The sequence below is a fragment of the Oreochromis aureus genome, linkage group 16 (genome assembly GCF_013358895.1).
Source record: "Oreochromis aureus strain Israel breed Guangdong linkage group 16, ZZ_aureus, whole genome shotgun sequence".
In the NCBI taxonomy this organism is placed as follows: Eukaryota; Metazoa; Chordata; class Actinopteri; order Cichliformes; family Cichlidae; genus Oreochromis; species Oreochromis aureus.
Window position 1 is genome coordinate 11,298,934 of NC_052957.1, and position 14,140 is coordinate 11,313,073.

Below are 14,140 nucleotides of genomic sequence, written 5' to 3' on the forward strand. Positions count from 1 at the left end.
AGTGTGAATATCACCTTGCTTAACTGTGTTACTGCTCTGTGGTTATAATACATATTTTTTGTAATCTGTTAGATTGACCTACTGTGGTAAGTATGACTTAATTTTATCTTAGCAGACAGAAATTATGTGATATGTAAACACTGAATTTAATTACATCTGCAAGTTGATCCAAATTACATATTTATGAGTTTTTTCTAATTTTCAGGAGCTTAAATGCATTTGTTTGGGTTTTTTCTTTTTTTATTAGCGTCACCTTAATGGAAATCTGTAAAATTCCCTGACTCTTAAATACATGCAGAGCCCATTGTGGTTATATGTAATTGCTCATAGGAGGGCAGTTTCATATAAAGAAAGAAAGCCATGAGAGGTCTGGCCTCTTTGGATAGTTTTCCCTCCACAGCAACTGAGGAAGGTGAGTTTATTTTATAAGTCATTCACCTGGATATTGGAGATCTTAGAGATTTAAATGGCCTCTCTAACTAATGCTACAGTCACAATGTGCAGCGGTCTCATTCATTTTGTAACAGTTGGAGACGGGCACCTGCAACTACTTGTTTCAAAACGACTTTGTTGTGTAAAGATGGGCATAAAACAGCGAGATGGGCTCTGTCTGCCATCAGGGACAAATGGGCAGTTATGAGCAATCTGTGATAATACTGTAATTAAATGTGAAGTGGCTGGTGAAAATCGCTTCTGTTTGCATATACATACACAGAAATTTACATAAACTCCTTTTTGAGTCCAGTCAGAATTTCAGATGTTAAACTAATATTGATGCAGTTGTCACGCTCCATTCTTCTTTAAAAAAATATATACATATATGTATACACACACAGCTGCCAACCAGTTGAGTCAACTCCCTTACTGCAAAGAGCCGAGTTGCACTAGTTGTCTAATGGTTGTCTGAGTTTAACATTACACTAGTTCCCAGGTTTTTTCAACTGTAGCTCTGAACAGAGAGACCAACCTAACCTCTTTCATTTGACTTTGTTTTTAATTTAATGCAATTTCAGTTGCTTTGTCTTTTTCATTGTTACTATATGGAGGGGATACGTCGGAGGCAAGTTTTAAGTTTACAATACTAGTGACACAGTTTTGTTGACATGCAGAGCGTCAATCTCTTGTCTTTCAATCACAGAAACATTTTACCAAATTAATCCTAAAATTAAAGCAATTTCCTCTAGTTAGTTTATTTCAAGTTCACAAAATCAGTTTTATTTTAGTTAATGCTCCACTCTTGTCCAAATGTGGTCGATGTCATTCTTTTCATTCATGAGTGCACCGATTGGACAGAAAGACCAGGGGGGAAAAAAAAAAAAAGAGTCATTTCTTCCTTAAGCATGTTTATTGAAAGTTGTGAAGTGCAGCTGTCAAGTGCAATTGTGGTATGTATGTTACAATATCTCATCCGGTCATTGCGGAAACATGCACAGAACATGAGCATACAACTGATACACAGAATGAAAAAGAACATCTCTAGAGTTTGTATTTTCCTTTTTTTTTTTTTAAGTTGAACTTTAAGATATTGTTCATCCAAAAGTATTTCACTGTCAAATAAAAAATAAAAAGTGCAAAACTCCAGAAAGAAAAAGAGAACCAAGTGGAAATGGTTTTACAGTCAAGAGTTAATGTTGCAGTAAGGGTTATGGACAACACAGTCAGGCTGCTTGTTGTCAGTTAAATATCCTAAACTCCTCGTCCATCCACAGTCCTGAAAATACAGCATTAAAAATAGATGACACAGGCTGGGCAAGACTCATCTGCATCAATCTGTGTGACCTAGATAGCATCTGTTGTTTTTCTTCACCACCACCTCCTCTCTATTTTACATGATACTTACACTATACAGAAATATACATCATCCTCTGCCCTCTCGAATCTTTTAGGAAAACAAAGGGGAAAAAATGCAGCTTAGCCCAAAAGAAGTCTCAAACCTGTCTGATAAGGTTTAAATTACATGCCACTGCGGGGCTGAGAAAACTGCAACGAGGAGCTTTGAGGGCAAAAACGAGGAGGTTGAAATACTGAAAATAGAATATCATCATCTCCATAAGAAACCACGGTTTGTTCATCCCATCAACCCACAGCTAAAAGATCATACCATCATCATCAATGCTGCAACATGCTGCTGTAAAGAACCTCCCCTCCCACCCCAAACTCCCCCATTCCAGATGGGGGAGTCTGTGATGATTCCTCACATTCTTCATTTGTCATTTGGAGAAAGCGTTGTCCTCTTGAGTCCGTCAACCTGGAAACTTCCGAGAGGGAACATCTTTTATTTACATCATTCTGCAAAACAGGAAACTGCCAATCCTGCTGCTCCACCCACTGGTGTAGTCGACATCACTCAGGCACAGTGATTTTTTTTTTTTTTTTCTTCTTCTATTTAAATCTAAGCATTGCTCCCACTGATGAGCTGTTCCTCTGTAAGACATTCTAGTTGATGACAAGAGGGGGACTTTTTTTTTTTTTGGCAAATGTTCAAAACAACTTCATGTACAGCATCTCAAGATTGTCGCCCTCCCCCCGCGCCTCCGAGCGCAGCCCGCGCTCGTCCCTCTGTCTGCATCCTTCTGAGATAAAATGTGCAAATTCTCATCTTAACGGCGTAGCCTCCTGCTGTGGAAGGCAAAGTTTGGCTCGGCAGCTGTGCCAGAGCTCAAAAAACAACACAAACAAAAAAAAGTCAAGTTCTCCACCTGGGCCAGGCTACGCCGAGGGGCCGGAGCTGTGTGTGGCGGGCTGGGAGAGGGTGGTGGCGCTTGTGGGTCCCGGCGTGGCGGCCGTTTGAGGGGTAGGTGGCGAGCCGGTCTGAACCTGGGCCTGGAACTGGGCCATCTGTTCGGGGCTTGCCAGCGTCTTCAGTAGCGTGTTCTCCTGCTCCAGCTGGGAGTTGCGCTCGATCAGCTCCTTGATCTGCTCCTTCAGCACCTCCACTTCCTCACGCACGGCATACATCAGGTGACTCTTCACCAGGTCCTGAAAAAGACAGGAGGTAGAGGTTTAAGACAGGAATCCACAAACATCAGGTAAATCAAGTTGTGCCTTTAGACAAAAATCATTATTGTAACCGTTTGATGTGAATTTAAATTTAAGGATGAGGTTGATAAGGAGAAGGATAAAATAACAGGTAGCATCTGTTAAACCAAATGGAAATTATACATTTAACAGGTATGCACCAATTTGAAACACAGCACCATTACAATACCAATGTTTACTAAATAAGCTGTAGTCCTCACTGTAAGGAAGACACTGGACAAGAGTCACAGGATAATACACACTGCTGTTATTCAGTCCCGCTAAACTCTGAGTACCTTCTTTTGCTGCTTTGCACACACTGAAGTCAGGAGTGAAATTACATTGAATCAAGTTGGTGACAACACATTATGTTAACCTAAAATTAAATTAAATCTGCCAGAGGCTTCTTCCTGTTAATAGGGAGTTTGTCCTTCCTACTGTCAGCAAGTGCTTGCTCACAGGGGTGGGGTGGGGGGGTCGTCTGATTGTTGATGTTTCCTCTATATTATTGGAAGGTCTCTACCTTACCTTACAATATAAAGCACTTTGCAGTGACTCCTAAGGGTTGATCTCCTCAGGGAGGTGAATTTAAGGAAGGAAAAGTGATACAGCTATTGCCTTATACAAATAATAACAATAATAATAACAATAATGATGATAATAATGGATTGCATTTATATAGCGCTTTTCGAGACCCTCAAAGCGCTTTACAATTCCACTATTCATTCATTCTCACATTCACACACTGGTGGAGGCAAGCTACAGTTGTAGCCACAGCTGCCCTGGGAAAATTAAAAACAACTCAAAATTGTTAGTATTTATTTAAAATTTCCTTTTAATTTTATCAATCTTGTTGTGACTAATTAGAAAGTAACATTCCGGATCAGACTTTTAATTTATTATCCTCTTCAGTTGCTTTCTGATTTCCATAAATCAAATGTTCTTAACATTAAGGGGCATTTATTAAAATCTAGGACATCCAGCTCATTTTCAAAGTCTAGTTAATCTCAAACACCAGCTAAAGAAAAAGCTACCTGTCTTATGTCTTCACCTGGACCAGATGCTGATGGCCTTAAGGTGTGACTATTGTGCATCATGAGACTGTACACTGAAAATACTGTTGATCATAGTTTTAATGATCTGGGAAAACAAACATTTAAAGCTGACCTATTTTATTCGGAAAAAGTCAGGAACTTTCATTCAAGCTTAAAGTATCCCTAAATTGAAGCTGTGTGTTATCTTTTCATGGAAAAGCACTGCCAGCCTTCATTATACTGGATTATCTTGTGCAAAAACTAATGTGTTTTAAAAAAAAAAAACTGCTATAACAACAAGACAACAACAAAATGACAGTTACCTAAAATATTAAACTAACAATTCATGAAGGTGTAAGCGGAAAGAGATCTTTAGAAGCGAGTCTCTATGTAATCTAATCTGGGATAATACAATAAGAAGATGATAAAAGGAGAAGCGTGAGAGGGAATATTCCCAAGGTGCTACGTCAGCAAGCCGGCCCACGTTTAAGTGCTAGCCAATCAGATGCCGAGATATTTATAACCAGGCTGCCAGCCTTCCAGTTTGCCTAGCAACAAGAACTGACAGCAGGGACAACAGAGACGTTAGATTTTTCTGGAAATAAAGGGCTCGATTTTTTTCACTTTGATTATGTTTTGATCGGTTGTTGTGCTTATAATTTTATATTTATTTTATATTTGAAATCATCGGGATGTTCTTTCAACTTGGAACCAGCGGTTAGTTTTGAGTTAGCTAAACTACTTTCACCTTTACGTCGGTCACTCGTCAGTTCTGAAGTCTCACACTATTGCACTCTATTCTCCGAGTATTAGCGGTTTTATTTCACAATTTGTTAACATTTTTTTCCCCAGAGATTCAAATAAACACTTAAGTACACTGGGATAACGAATCTCCAGATATAGGTGATTTAAAGAAGTAAAATACATTTTTTTTTTTTTTTAAAAAAGGAATACCCTATTAAGACATCTTATAGCAATTCGAAGACAACAAATGAAAGGAAAAACTCACCATCGCTTGCTCTATCTTGTTGTCTATGGCCACGACGCTGGCTCCGGATGAACTGCAAGAGAAAAGAGAAATAAATCAATTTTAAGCCAAACTGCTGCAATGGGAGGGAAAAAAAGAAAAGCAGCAAATAAGATGGATGGAGAGAAATGCAGAGAATAGAGGAGAGCGAACCGCAGAGCCTGAGGAGCTCCCTCTATAGAAATGTAGGTCGCTACTAGAAGTATCTGGAATTTTCTATAAAAGCAGGAACTCTTTATGCTCTTTTTCCCCTTCACAGTGAGCGTTTACAGTCAGCTAAGCTGGATGATACACAGACATGAGGAAAAGGCACAGCGCTGCAGGTGAAGCAGCTGACGGAGCATTCACCTATTATCGAGCTGGACGTGCGAGCTCTCCGCGCTCAGCAGCGACGACAGGAACGATATGGAAAAATTCCTCAGCTGGCACACGCCTAGATCCATAGCCATGGTGTAGCACGGAGCATTCATGCTGTTCATGATTTACAGGCTCTGCGTAGCACATCCACGCGCTTCTTTCCCTGTGTGTTTTTTTCCCCCTTTCCTTTTATTGTTGTTGGTCCTCTCTCCGGTAAAGCTCGCGCACTGACTGCAGCGGTACGGATGTAAGCCAAGGTCAGTTCATCACAGCGACGCGCATACACACAGATCTGCAGCTCAGGACGAGGCTGGATGATTTATCCACACACGCGCAGAGAGAGGCAGACCTCCGATTGGTGGAGGCTGAGGCTGTTTGCGTAATATATGCAGGGAACGCCCACACCTGCAGCTCTGCCGAGTGGTTTCTGCATAAAATCATAGTCCAGCAGCACAAAGGGGGAATATCCGAAAAACAGCCCCCCTCCCCCAATCATATATTATTTAATTTAATAATTTTAAATCACTGCTGGATGGCCGTATCTTTATCTATACTCACAGGCCTAGAGACTAGCTGGCAATCCCCTGGCAACTACCAGTCTAGAGGGAAAAAAAAAAAAAAAATTCAATTCCCTGAATGCCTCTTCAAACATGCTTACAGTTGTGAGGCTCAACATTTACATGAAGGTAAACGTTGTACATGTATTTGGTGAGCATTTGCAGAAAATATTCCTTGCAAATGACCGGCAATCGCAGCAGCTTGGAGATTTTTTGGCACAACCTGAGCAATTTAACCTAAAAACAGAAAGCAACCGCTCACCAACCACTCAGTGAATGCACATTTTTCCTCAAAATGGTGAGCACGAAGGTCTATGCAGACATCTGCACACCTGCCAGTCGTTTGTGACCTCCACATTACTATTGCACACGCCCCAAACAGTGGGCTTCAAAGTAGTACAACAGCTTTCTGCACCAGAGAATAATAAAGGCTCGACCCTTTAGGAGCGATGCAACTTTTTGCATGCACCAAAAATTGAAATACCAAAATAACGCTTGAAAAAAAATCTGTTGAATAACAACTGAAGATTGTAACAATATAGAGTGCAAACTACAAAACCTAATATGGTGGAGCAGAAAGGGAATGAGCATAACTTAAATACTTATAAATTATCAAAACTGTGGTTCAGTAAAGTACCCAAGTAAATGTACTAAGTTGCTTTGCACTACTGGTCCCAGCCACGCTCTCGTCCAAACTAAGGCATTATTTGATTGGCACCCATGAGGGCCAGTGTCCATTATGAGAAAGAGCTTATAATACGGAGAAATGGCTCAGGGACGGATAAGATGCTAAATTATTTAGACAAGACACACAAGGTTGAGGGAAAGGGAATGCATCAGCTACTGCTGCTGTAATCTCCACAGTAAGAAAGACTTTCATCCAAGAAGGTCAAACTTAAAGGTAACATTTGGTTTATTACTTAAATACATTTTCACGTGTGTCTGTGGTGCCTGTGGGTAACTTAGATCCACTAAATAACCTATAACATTCATGTCTTTGCAGAACATGCCAACCCCACACAGAACAGCTGAAGTCTGCTCCTCCATGAATCTGGTTGTGCTGGAGGGTTTTTTTTCTGTAAAAAGGAAGATCTTCCTCCCTACTGTTGCTGGAGGTATCTCCAATTCTGTAGAAGAAATAAAACTGAACACTGCAGATGACAGTCAACTTGGTCCATGTAATCTGCACTAACAGAACATAATCAAAAGAACAGCTTAGCTTTTATTTTAGGTTACACAGAAATGAACGTATGTAAAATACTTCAGGTGTGCACTTAGTGTCATTTCATGTACATATGTTGCCCCCTTGCGGCCTTGTGAGGTGCTGCACTTTGAGGATTATTAAAGGATTCTGGCATTAAAAGACTAAAAACCACCCAACTGCCTTACCAAATGGGAACAGAGATGGTATACACAGAATTAAAAGGTCCTCCACTCCCAGACCATTCACTTTCTCATATATTTGCAGACCAAACACCATATAAGCACATTTCAGCAAACAATTCAATCACCCCACAAGTCTCTAATTGAGTAGATTTTAAAAGATACATAACTGAGGCAGTTTGTCCTCTGCATAAAACAGTGTTGACTCTCACAGAATATACCATTATGTATATTACAAACAAAATGAGAGAAAGACCTGGGCTTTCCTTTTGAACACAGAGAGTGGGATTTCCAGTGTGAGGGGAGCAGGCTGTTGTAAAACAGCCATTACAAGCTCTGAACCCTCTGAAAAAGATCATGTTCACTTATAACAGCCTTATTAGACAACATATTCAATTTTTCATCTGCCATAAACAGTTTCACTGTTTCAGAGAGCAACAATGTATAAAGAAATCAACATTTGTCTGGCAAATACTGGTCAGACAAATGTGGTTTACACGATTAGTTTTGTGGTTTCGAGCGCATATGGATGATGCATTTCATTTGCTTCTCATTAGTTTTGTGGTTTACAATAATCCAATGAAGAACTTTAATATTTACATTTATGGATGATGCATTAAGTTCTTTAGTGCCTTCTATTATACTTTTTCAGATTGGTTGTATACATGTCTGTATATCATTATGATTTTGTTTGTGTAAATGCTCCGTCCCTCATCATAATATCTGGATCTATTTGTTGGAATTTACAATAATCCAATGAAGAACTTTAATATTTACATTTCAATTTAGTGAAATAGAACAAAGTGAGGAGTTGACTAAGTTCTTTAGTGCCATTTCATAATGTTGTACATCTTTACTTTTTCAGATTGGTTGTTTTTCATGTTTTGACTGCTGTAGTACATTAAATTACAGACTTTTGGGATACATACAAGTACATCTGATGTGGAGTACTTGGACGCGTGTGATGGAGCATTGCAATGAAAATCATGTTTTTCTTGTGTTGGGTACCACTGCTTGAAGAAAAAAGTTAGGACTGGGAAATCCTCAACCGAGAAAAAGTAAGCCCAAAAGCTCCAGATGACTTCTCCTTACTGATGCAAGATGATCCATTTCTACATTTTTTGAGGTTTTACTTCAGAGACATATTCGTAATCTTACTTACTTTTCAGTTCATGGGCGTTATTTTTTTATTTCATGCGACCCCTATTCAACTAAGCTTTGCAATTTTAAGACTGCTGCATCCCTTTTTCATTTTGCCAAAGGAAAGGAAGTTTTATGATTAATTTCACCCCTTCCACTAATTTTGCTTTTTGTTGTTGGTTGTGTTTACTGTTTTGGTTGCTATAATGCACTTTTAATTTTGCTACTATTTTCAAACATAAAGACCTAATTTCACTTCCACTAATTTTGTTTTGTTGTTGGTTGTGTTTACTGTTTTGGTTGCTATAATGTTTTAATTTTGCTACTATTTTCAAACATAAAGACCTCTTATCTTACCTAACTCTACACTGTTATCAAATGTCTGTCTTTAAGGCAGTCATGGTGGGTCACTGCAGCTAATTTGACTCAAATCTACACACCCAAAAGGTTTTTTCACACACTTTACAGATGGGAGTGTCTTTGTCCAACAGACTCAAACAACTCCTACATTTCCAGACGTTTCCACATCAGACATCCACAGAGCACCACCCTCTCCCATATACCTCCCTACACCCTGTGAAAAGGTCACTCTCACACATTCCCGAAACACACGCAAAGTCCTCAAAATCTCTTATACAAACTCTTGACATTCACGCCTCTGATCACACCCATGTCCACATTATACAGCAATCAAGCCACATAACTAGTGTGAAGAAACTTAAGGTCCAGTCTTTGTGGTCAGATCGAGTTAATGTTTCATCAGGAGGTCAGAATACAAATTATAACCAGACAGCTGAGAAACGGGCTCGCCAGCAAGCACAGAACAGCTATGAAGACAAATCGGTGGCAAGCAAGCTGGTATAAAACAAAGAGGACTCAACATCCCCATGAATTCAATTCAGGGCCCCAAAAAATAAATGCCTGTATTATTACAATTAAAACCCTGAATTAAGAGCTAAAGAATGAACAGAGCAACGTGTAAAACATTCACTTGGATTTTAATGTTAACACTTTACAACTTCTTTGAACTTCTGTCGTTTCAAGTTTTAATGGTTTCTTTTATGTGCATGTGTACCTTATGTTCAATAAAACTGCTTTTTATATTTCTATGCATTCTTAGGTTTTACAAATAGTCACAAGTGTCAATGATCTTGTGCCTTTGTCCTGCAGTATTACGCCCAAGAATAATTTTCCATCGGGGCTAATAAAGTTGATTTAAAACTGAGGCACTGAGTACTACTGATTGTGGAGCTTAACCCTCAAGGGGCCAAATGATGCACAACTATTGCCTTTTTATTTAATTTTATTTATTTATTTTTTTAAGAAAGACTGGATAAAAACAATGACAATTCTCTACATCTAAGACTTGCACACGGTAGCTAATTATTTTTATTACCGATTAGTTTTGTAGCATCATATTTAAGTTGCATGTTTTACTGAGCCAGCAGTAAAAATGAAACCAAATCTACAAACAAAAAAGCAGTAAAATCTCAGAACTGCAAAACTGGAATGACAAAATTTGGGGCATTTTTACATTTTGATGTATGACGTACAACAGCAGGCTGTGTATAGAGAAGAATGGGAGGGGTCTATTCTTAGTGTTTTCAGGTGAAGTATTCAAAAACAAAGCATCAGCTGGATACCAGAAGTCACCTTTACCAATAGTGGCTTAAGCTAATTTGGGCATCAGTAAGCACCAATACTATGAACAAACTGTTTTTTGTACTCGTGCCCGCCTCCGCACACTCGTCCTCAGTCAAACACTTACCGAAAAGCCAAGTACCTCAATAAGAAGCTCTGAGCCGTGCTTATCTCTTCCGGTCAATTGACTGGAAGAGGGTTTAGCCAATTATCCACACCCCAAATAGCCAGTACAAGAGCAGCTGCTGAGGAGTAACACCCACGCATAAGGTCCAAATTAGACCTACACATATGGAGAGTTACACTGAGGCTTGGTTGGAGCTATACGTGTTTACGCTGAAAAACTTGATGCACTTCCAGGGAAAGCCATGAACAAGCTTTCAAGGTGCAACTTGCACAAAAACACTACTGAAACTTAGTAACTTAGTTTCCCCACACGTGATTTAAACCTAATAAAGTCCTGAACTAAAGCCCTCGTCAGTGAAGACAGAGGGCTATTTCTTTTTACCTTCTAGGACAAAATTTTAAACTGGTTATAAAGTTTTAACTCAAATTATCAAATAAATCCAGAGCTTCTGACGGAAACGTAGTTAAGTCCGGAGGCTGGGAGAAACTGAACTGATGGAAACAGGTTAATAGGCTAACAGCTACAGCACCACTTCTAAAGAAGTTGGGACACTGACAATCTTATAAACCCATATTTCATTCACAGCTGATCAGAAACCATATCAAATGTTTAAACTAAAAAACAAAACAAAACAAAAAAACACCACTAACAAACAAACATCCCCTCAACTTTTAACAACAGTCCATAAACATCTGAGAGCAGCCAAACAGAGGAATGTTGTCCCATTCTTGTCTGATAGAGGATTCTCGTTGGTCAGCAGTCCCAGCTCATCTTTGTTGTGTCTTATTAGTTTCATGATTTTCCATTAGTTAAAAAGTTGGAATGCAGGCAGGGCAACTCCTGAAATGTGTTGCTGCCATCAAAATTTAACTGAGTGAATATTCGTAACGAACTAATAAAATGTCTTAGGTTAAACATTTGATAGTTTTCTGTGTTCTACTGAATAAAATATGTCTTTATGAGATTTCAGTCATCTTTTTTTTGTAATTGGGTTGTATATTCATTGAGGTGCAGTCGTCTTTGTCTAAATATCCTGGTGCTTGAGCTTGACTGTGGGCCAAATTAGACACACATGTACTGTTTTGCAAATGTGAGTTGTCCAAGTTAATTTAGTAAAACTGCAAGTTGGCATCCTAACCAGCTAGCACCAACTTTTGCCCACAGACTACTACATTTGTATCTACTGCCTCCAGAATTCAAAGAAAACTCGAATAGTTGCCAGTGAAGATCATGCAGTATTTTTGTTTGTGATACCCAGGCCTACTCTGCACAACTTAAGTCGTTCAGAAACCAGAAAAGTCGCCCCCTGCTGGCCATCAGAAAGATGCAGTTCACATTTTCCCACCTTTTGACTGGTATCAGGTAACACAGAAACAAATCAAATTTTATTTAATTACAATTGTGGCTTTCAGACATAAAAACAAAGCAAGCATCATTTTTTCCTTTACAGCTGAAGCTTTAGTCGCTCTGTAAAAGCCCAAAGTAACTCCTCACCAGGCTGCAGCATGTTTACGACTATAAACACCCTCCAATGAACTATATACTCCACACTGCACCTTTGAAGAAAAAAAAAAAAAACCCCAAAAACTAATCCAGAGTTGAAGCACCTCACAAATTCAATTAGACATTAGTACCCATTTTCCAACTCTATTTAAGGCATGTTTTCATTGCTGAGGTCTGTATGAGCGTGTTCTTTGTTTCTATTAAGAAAGGCAGCAATTAAAAGCATCCATCCATCCAAGGCTGGAGCCTATCTCAGCTGTCCCAGTATACCCAGGACAGGATGGCTCACCAGTCCATCACAGTCATTAAAAACATTTCAGTTTATTTCTGCCACCACCATGTGCCACAGATGCAGTGAACCCATTATAATGCTGCTATGAAAGTCACAGGAATTCTTCTTTATTCTGTTCGCTGATGTATTACAGAACACTGTAGTGTTTAAACTATGCATGCAATAACTGGCAGTGTCATACGCAGGTCAGCCAACCAATGAATGGCCTTGCTAGTTTGCTGTGAAACAACACACCAGCCCAGTGACCTAATGAAGAAACTTAGAGAGAAATAACCCAGCTCCTGGATGATGTTCTACTTTTATCTGACCACAATTATTGAGCACTTATTTCATTAAAAACTATGTACATGTAGCTGATACGATTATAAGTATAATGTACTTTATACAACACCAACAACAATGATTTTAACCCATTTTCAGTGCATATTATCAAGAACACCTCAACAGGAAGAACAGAAATGACACTGTGGGCTGCATCTGCTGCGAAAATAGGACAACTTAATGTGAGATGATGGAGGAGATGGGCCCATTTTGTAAAAAAAAAAATAAAACAGCAGAATTTGGCAAAAAAAAAAAAAAAAAAAAAAAAAAAAAAAAGCAGCATGCTGTAGGTTTTAATTACTCACCCCACCAGAAGATATGAGTAAGCAGCACACATGGACTACACAGTGTATCGTCTACTCGCCATCTGCACATTTACTATACATCAAACACTCCCTACAGTTTATCTGCTGAATTAAAAGAACATGCAGTGCTAATGCACCCCTGAAGCCCTGCATGACTGAACCAAAGGACAATATAGCCATGCAGCCTTTTGTGTGCAGCTACTGTAGTGACTGGTCTATTCACAGCTACCGTATACAGACCCCTTTAGGGAAGGGGGTGAGATGGTGATGGCGGTGGGGGTTCCCCGTTTTCATTTTACCTTTTGAGATGCTGCTCCAGCTCCCAGAACAAAAGCTTCATTGCCATCTCGTCATGGCCTTGCACTCGTATTCCCCGCACTCTCATGGAGCCGTCCGTCAGCAGCAGCATATACACTCCAGAGTAAGCGCAGCAGCAGTGTGTCCCCGACCTTCTTTGTTTAGTGTGGGGTTTTTTTGTTTAAAAAAAAAAAAAAAAAAAAAAAAAACACACCACTCGTGCCTTATTAAATTCAGCGTGCTTGATCACAGCAAAAGACGCAGCTGTAGCTGGACAGTGAATAAAAGGCAGCGTGCCAGGTTATGACTGTACATGAGCTCCTTATTTTTTCCCTCGGTCACTCATTTGTGTTTGAATGGCTGACTAGTGAGTGATTTACTGAATACAGCCAGTTACTGAGCTGGTGGTGACGTGTGATCATGTGATACTAGGAGTTACATAAACCATCACCGCAGATTAGCATGTGGACCAATGAGTTCCCTGCTTCTGTGGTCTCTATAGCCTGAGACATATGCAAAAAAATAAAATAAAACAGATCTTAAAAATGATTACGTGGAGTCTCAGTTTGTAGCATACTTTGGTCTCAAGAACTACAAATCAGTCCTTTAACCTTTAGTGACAGAGATTAATAATGCTACAAAATTCCCTTGAACTCAAAGTCAACAGGATTGTAGGGTTTCCCGTCAAAGACGGTAAGAGCATTCCTGACACTGGTTACTTAACTCGCCACTTCAAACCAAATCATGTCTTTGTCCTTTTACGAGTACATATGCCAGCCCGTTGTGTGACAGACCAGAGACCCTGTGCTTTAGGGTCTTATCTTGTCATATCTCATTGGATGGCAGCTTTAAGATGGCTTAGTGCTTTCCACAGATAGAAAACACAACATGTACTCACAGGGCCTCTGCTGGCTTAGAGACAGCCCGCCAAGAAACAACAAGTAAAGGATGAGCACAATCCAGGGGATATGAATCAGTATCACATGACTTCTGGGCAGCTCATGCCACAACCCAGCATTACATTTTAGATAACAAACCATATTCTTAGAGATTATTTTTATTCTAACGTGTGTGTTGAAGGACTAATTTTTTAGTTTTTGAGTTAATGTTTTATATTCAACTATATTTCCAGTGGACA

The 14,140-nt window shown here is 39.4% G+C and overlaps 1 protein-coding gene across 1 annotated transcript; it reads right to left on the reverse strand.

Moving 5' to 3' along the window:
- Window positions 1–1,326: 1,326 nt before the first annotated feature.
- Window positions 1,327–5,852, reverse strand: LOC116311998 (TSC22 domain family protein 1-like). Its single transcript, XM_039600144.1, has 3 exons — window positions 5,428–5,852; window positions 5,062–5,113; window positions 1,327–2,979 (listed from the first exon to the last, which is right to left on the reverse strand). The coding sequence occupies exons 1-3, from the start codon at window positions 5,556–5,558 to the stop codon at window positions 2,710–2,712; spliced, it is 453 nt and encodes a 150-aa protein (XP_039456078.1). The 5' UTR covers window positions 5,559–5,852; the 3' UTR covers window positions 1,327–2,709.
- Window positions 5,853–14,140: the final 8,288 nt, after the last annotated feature.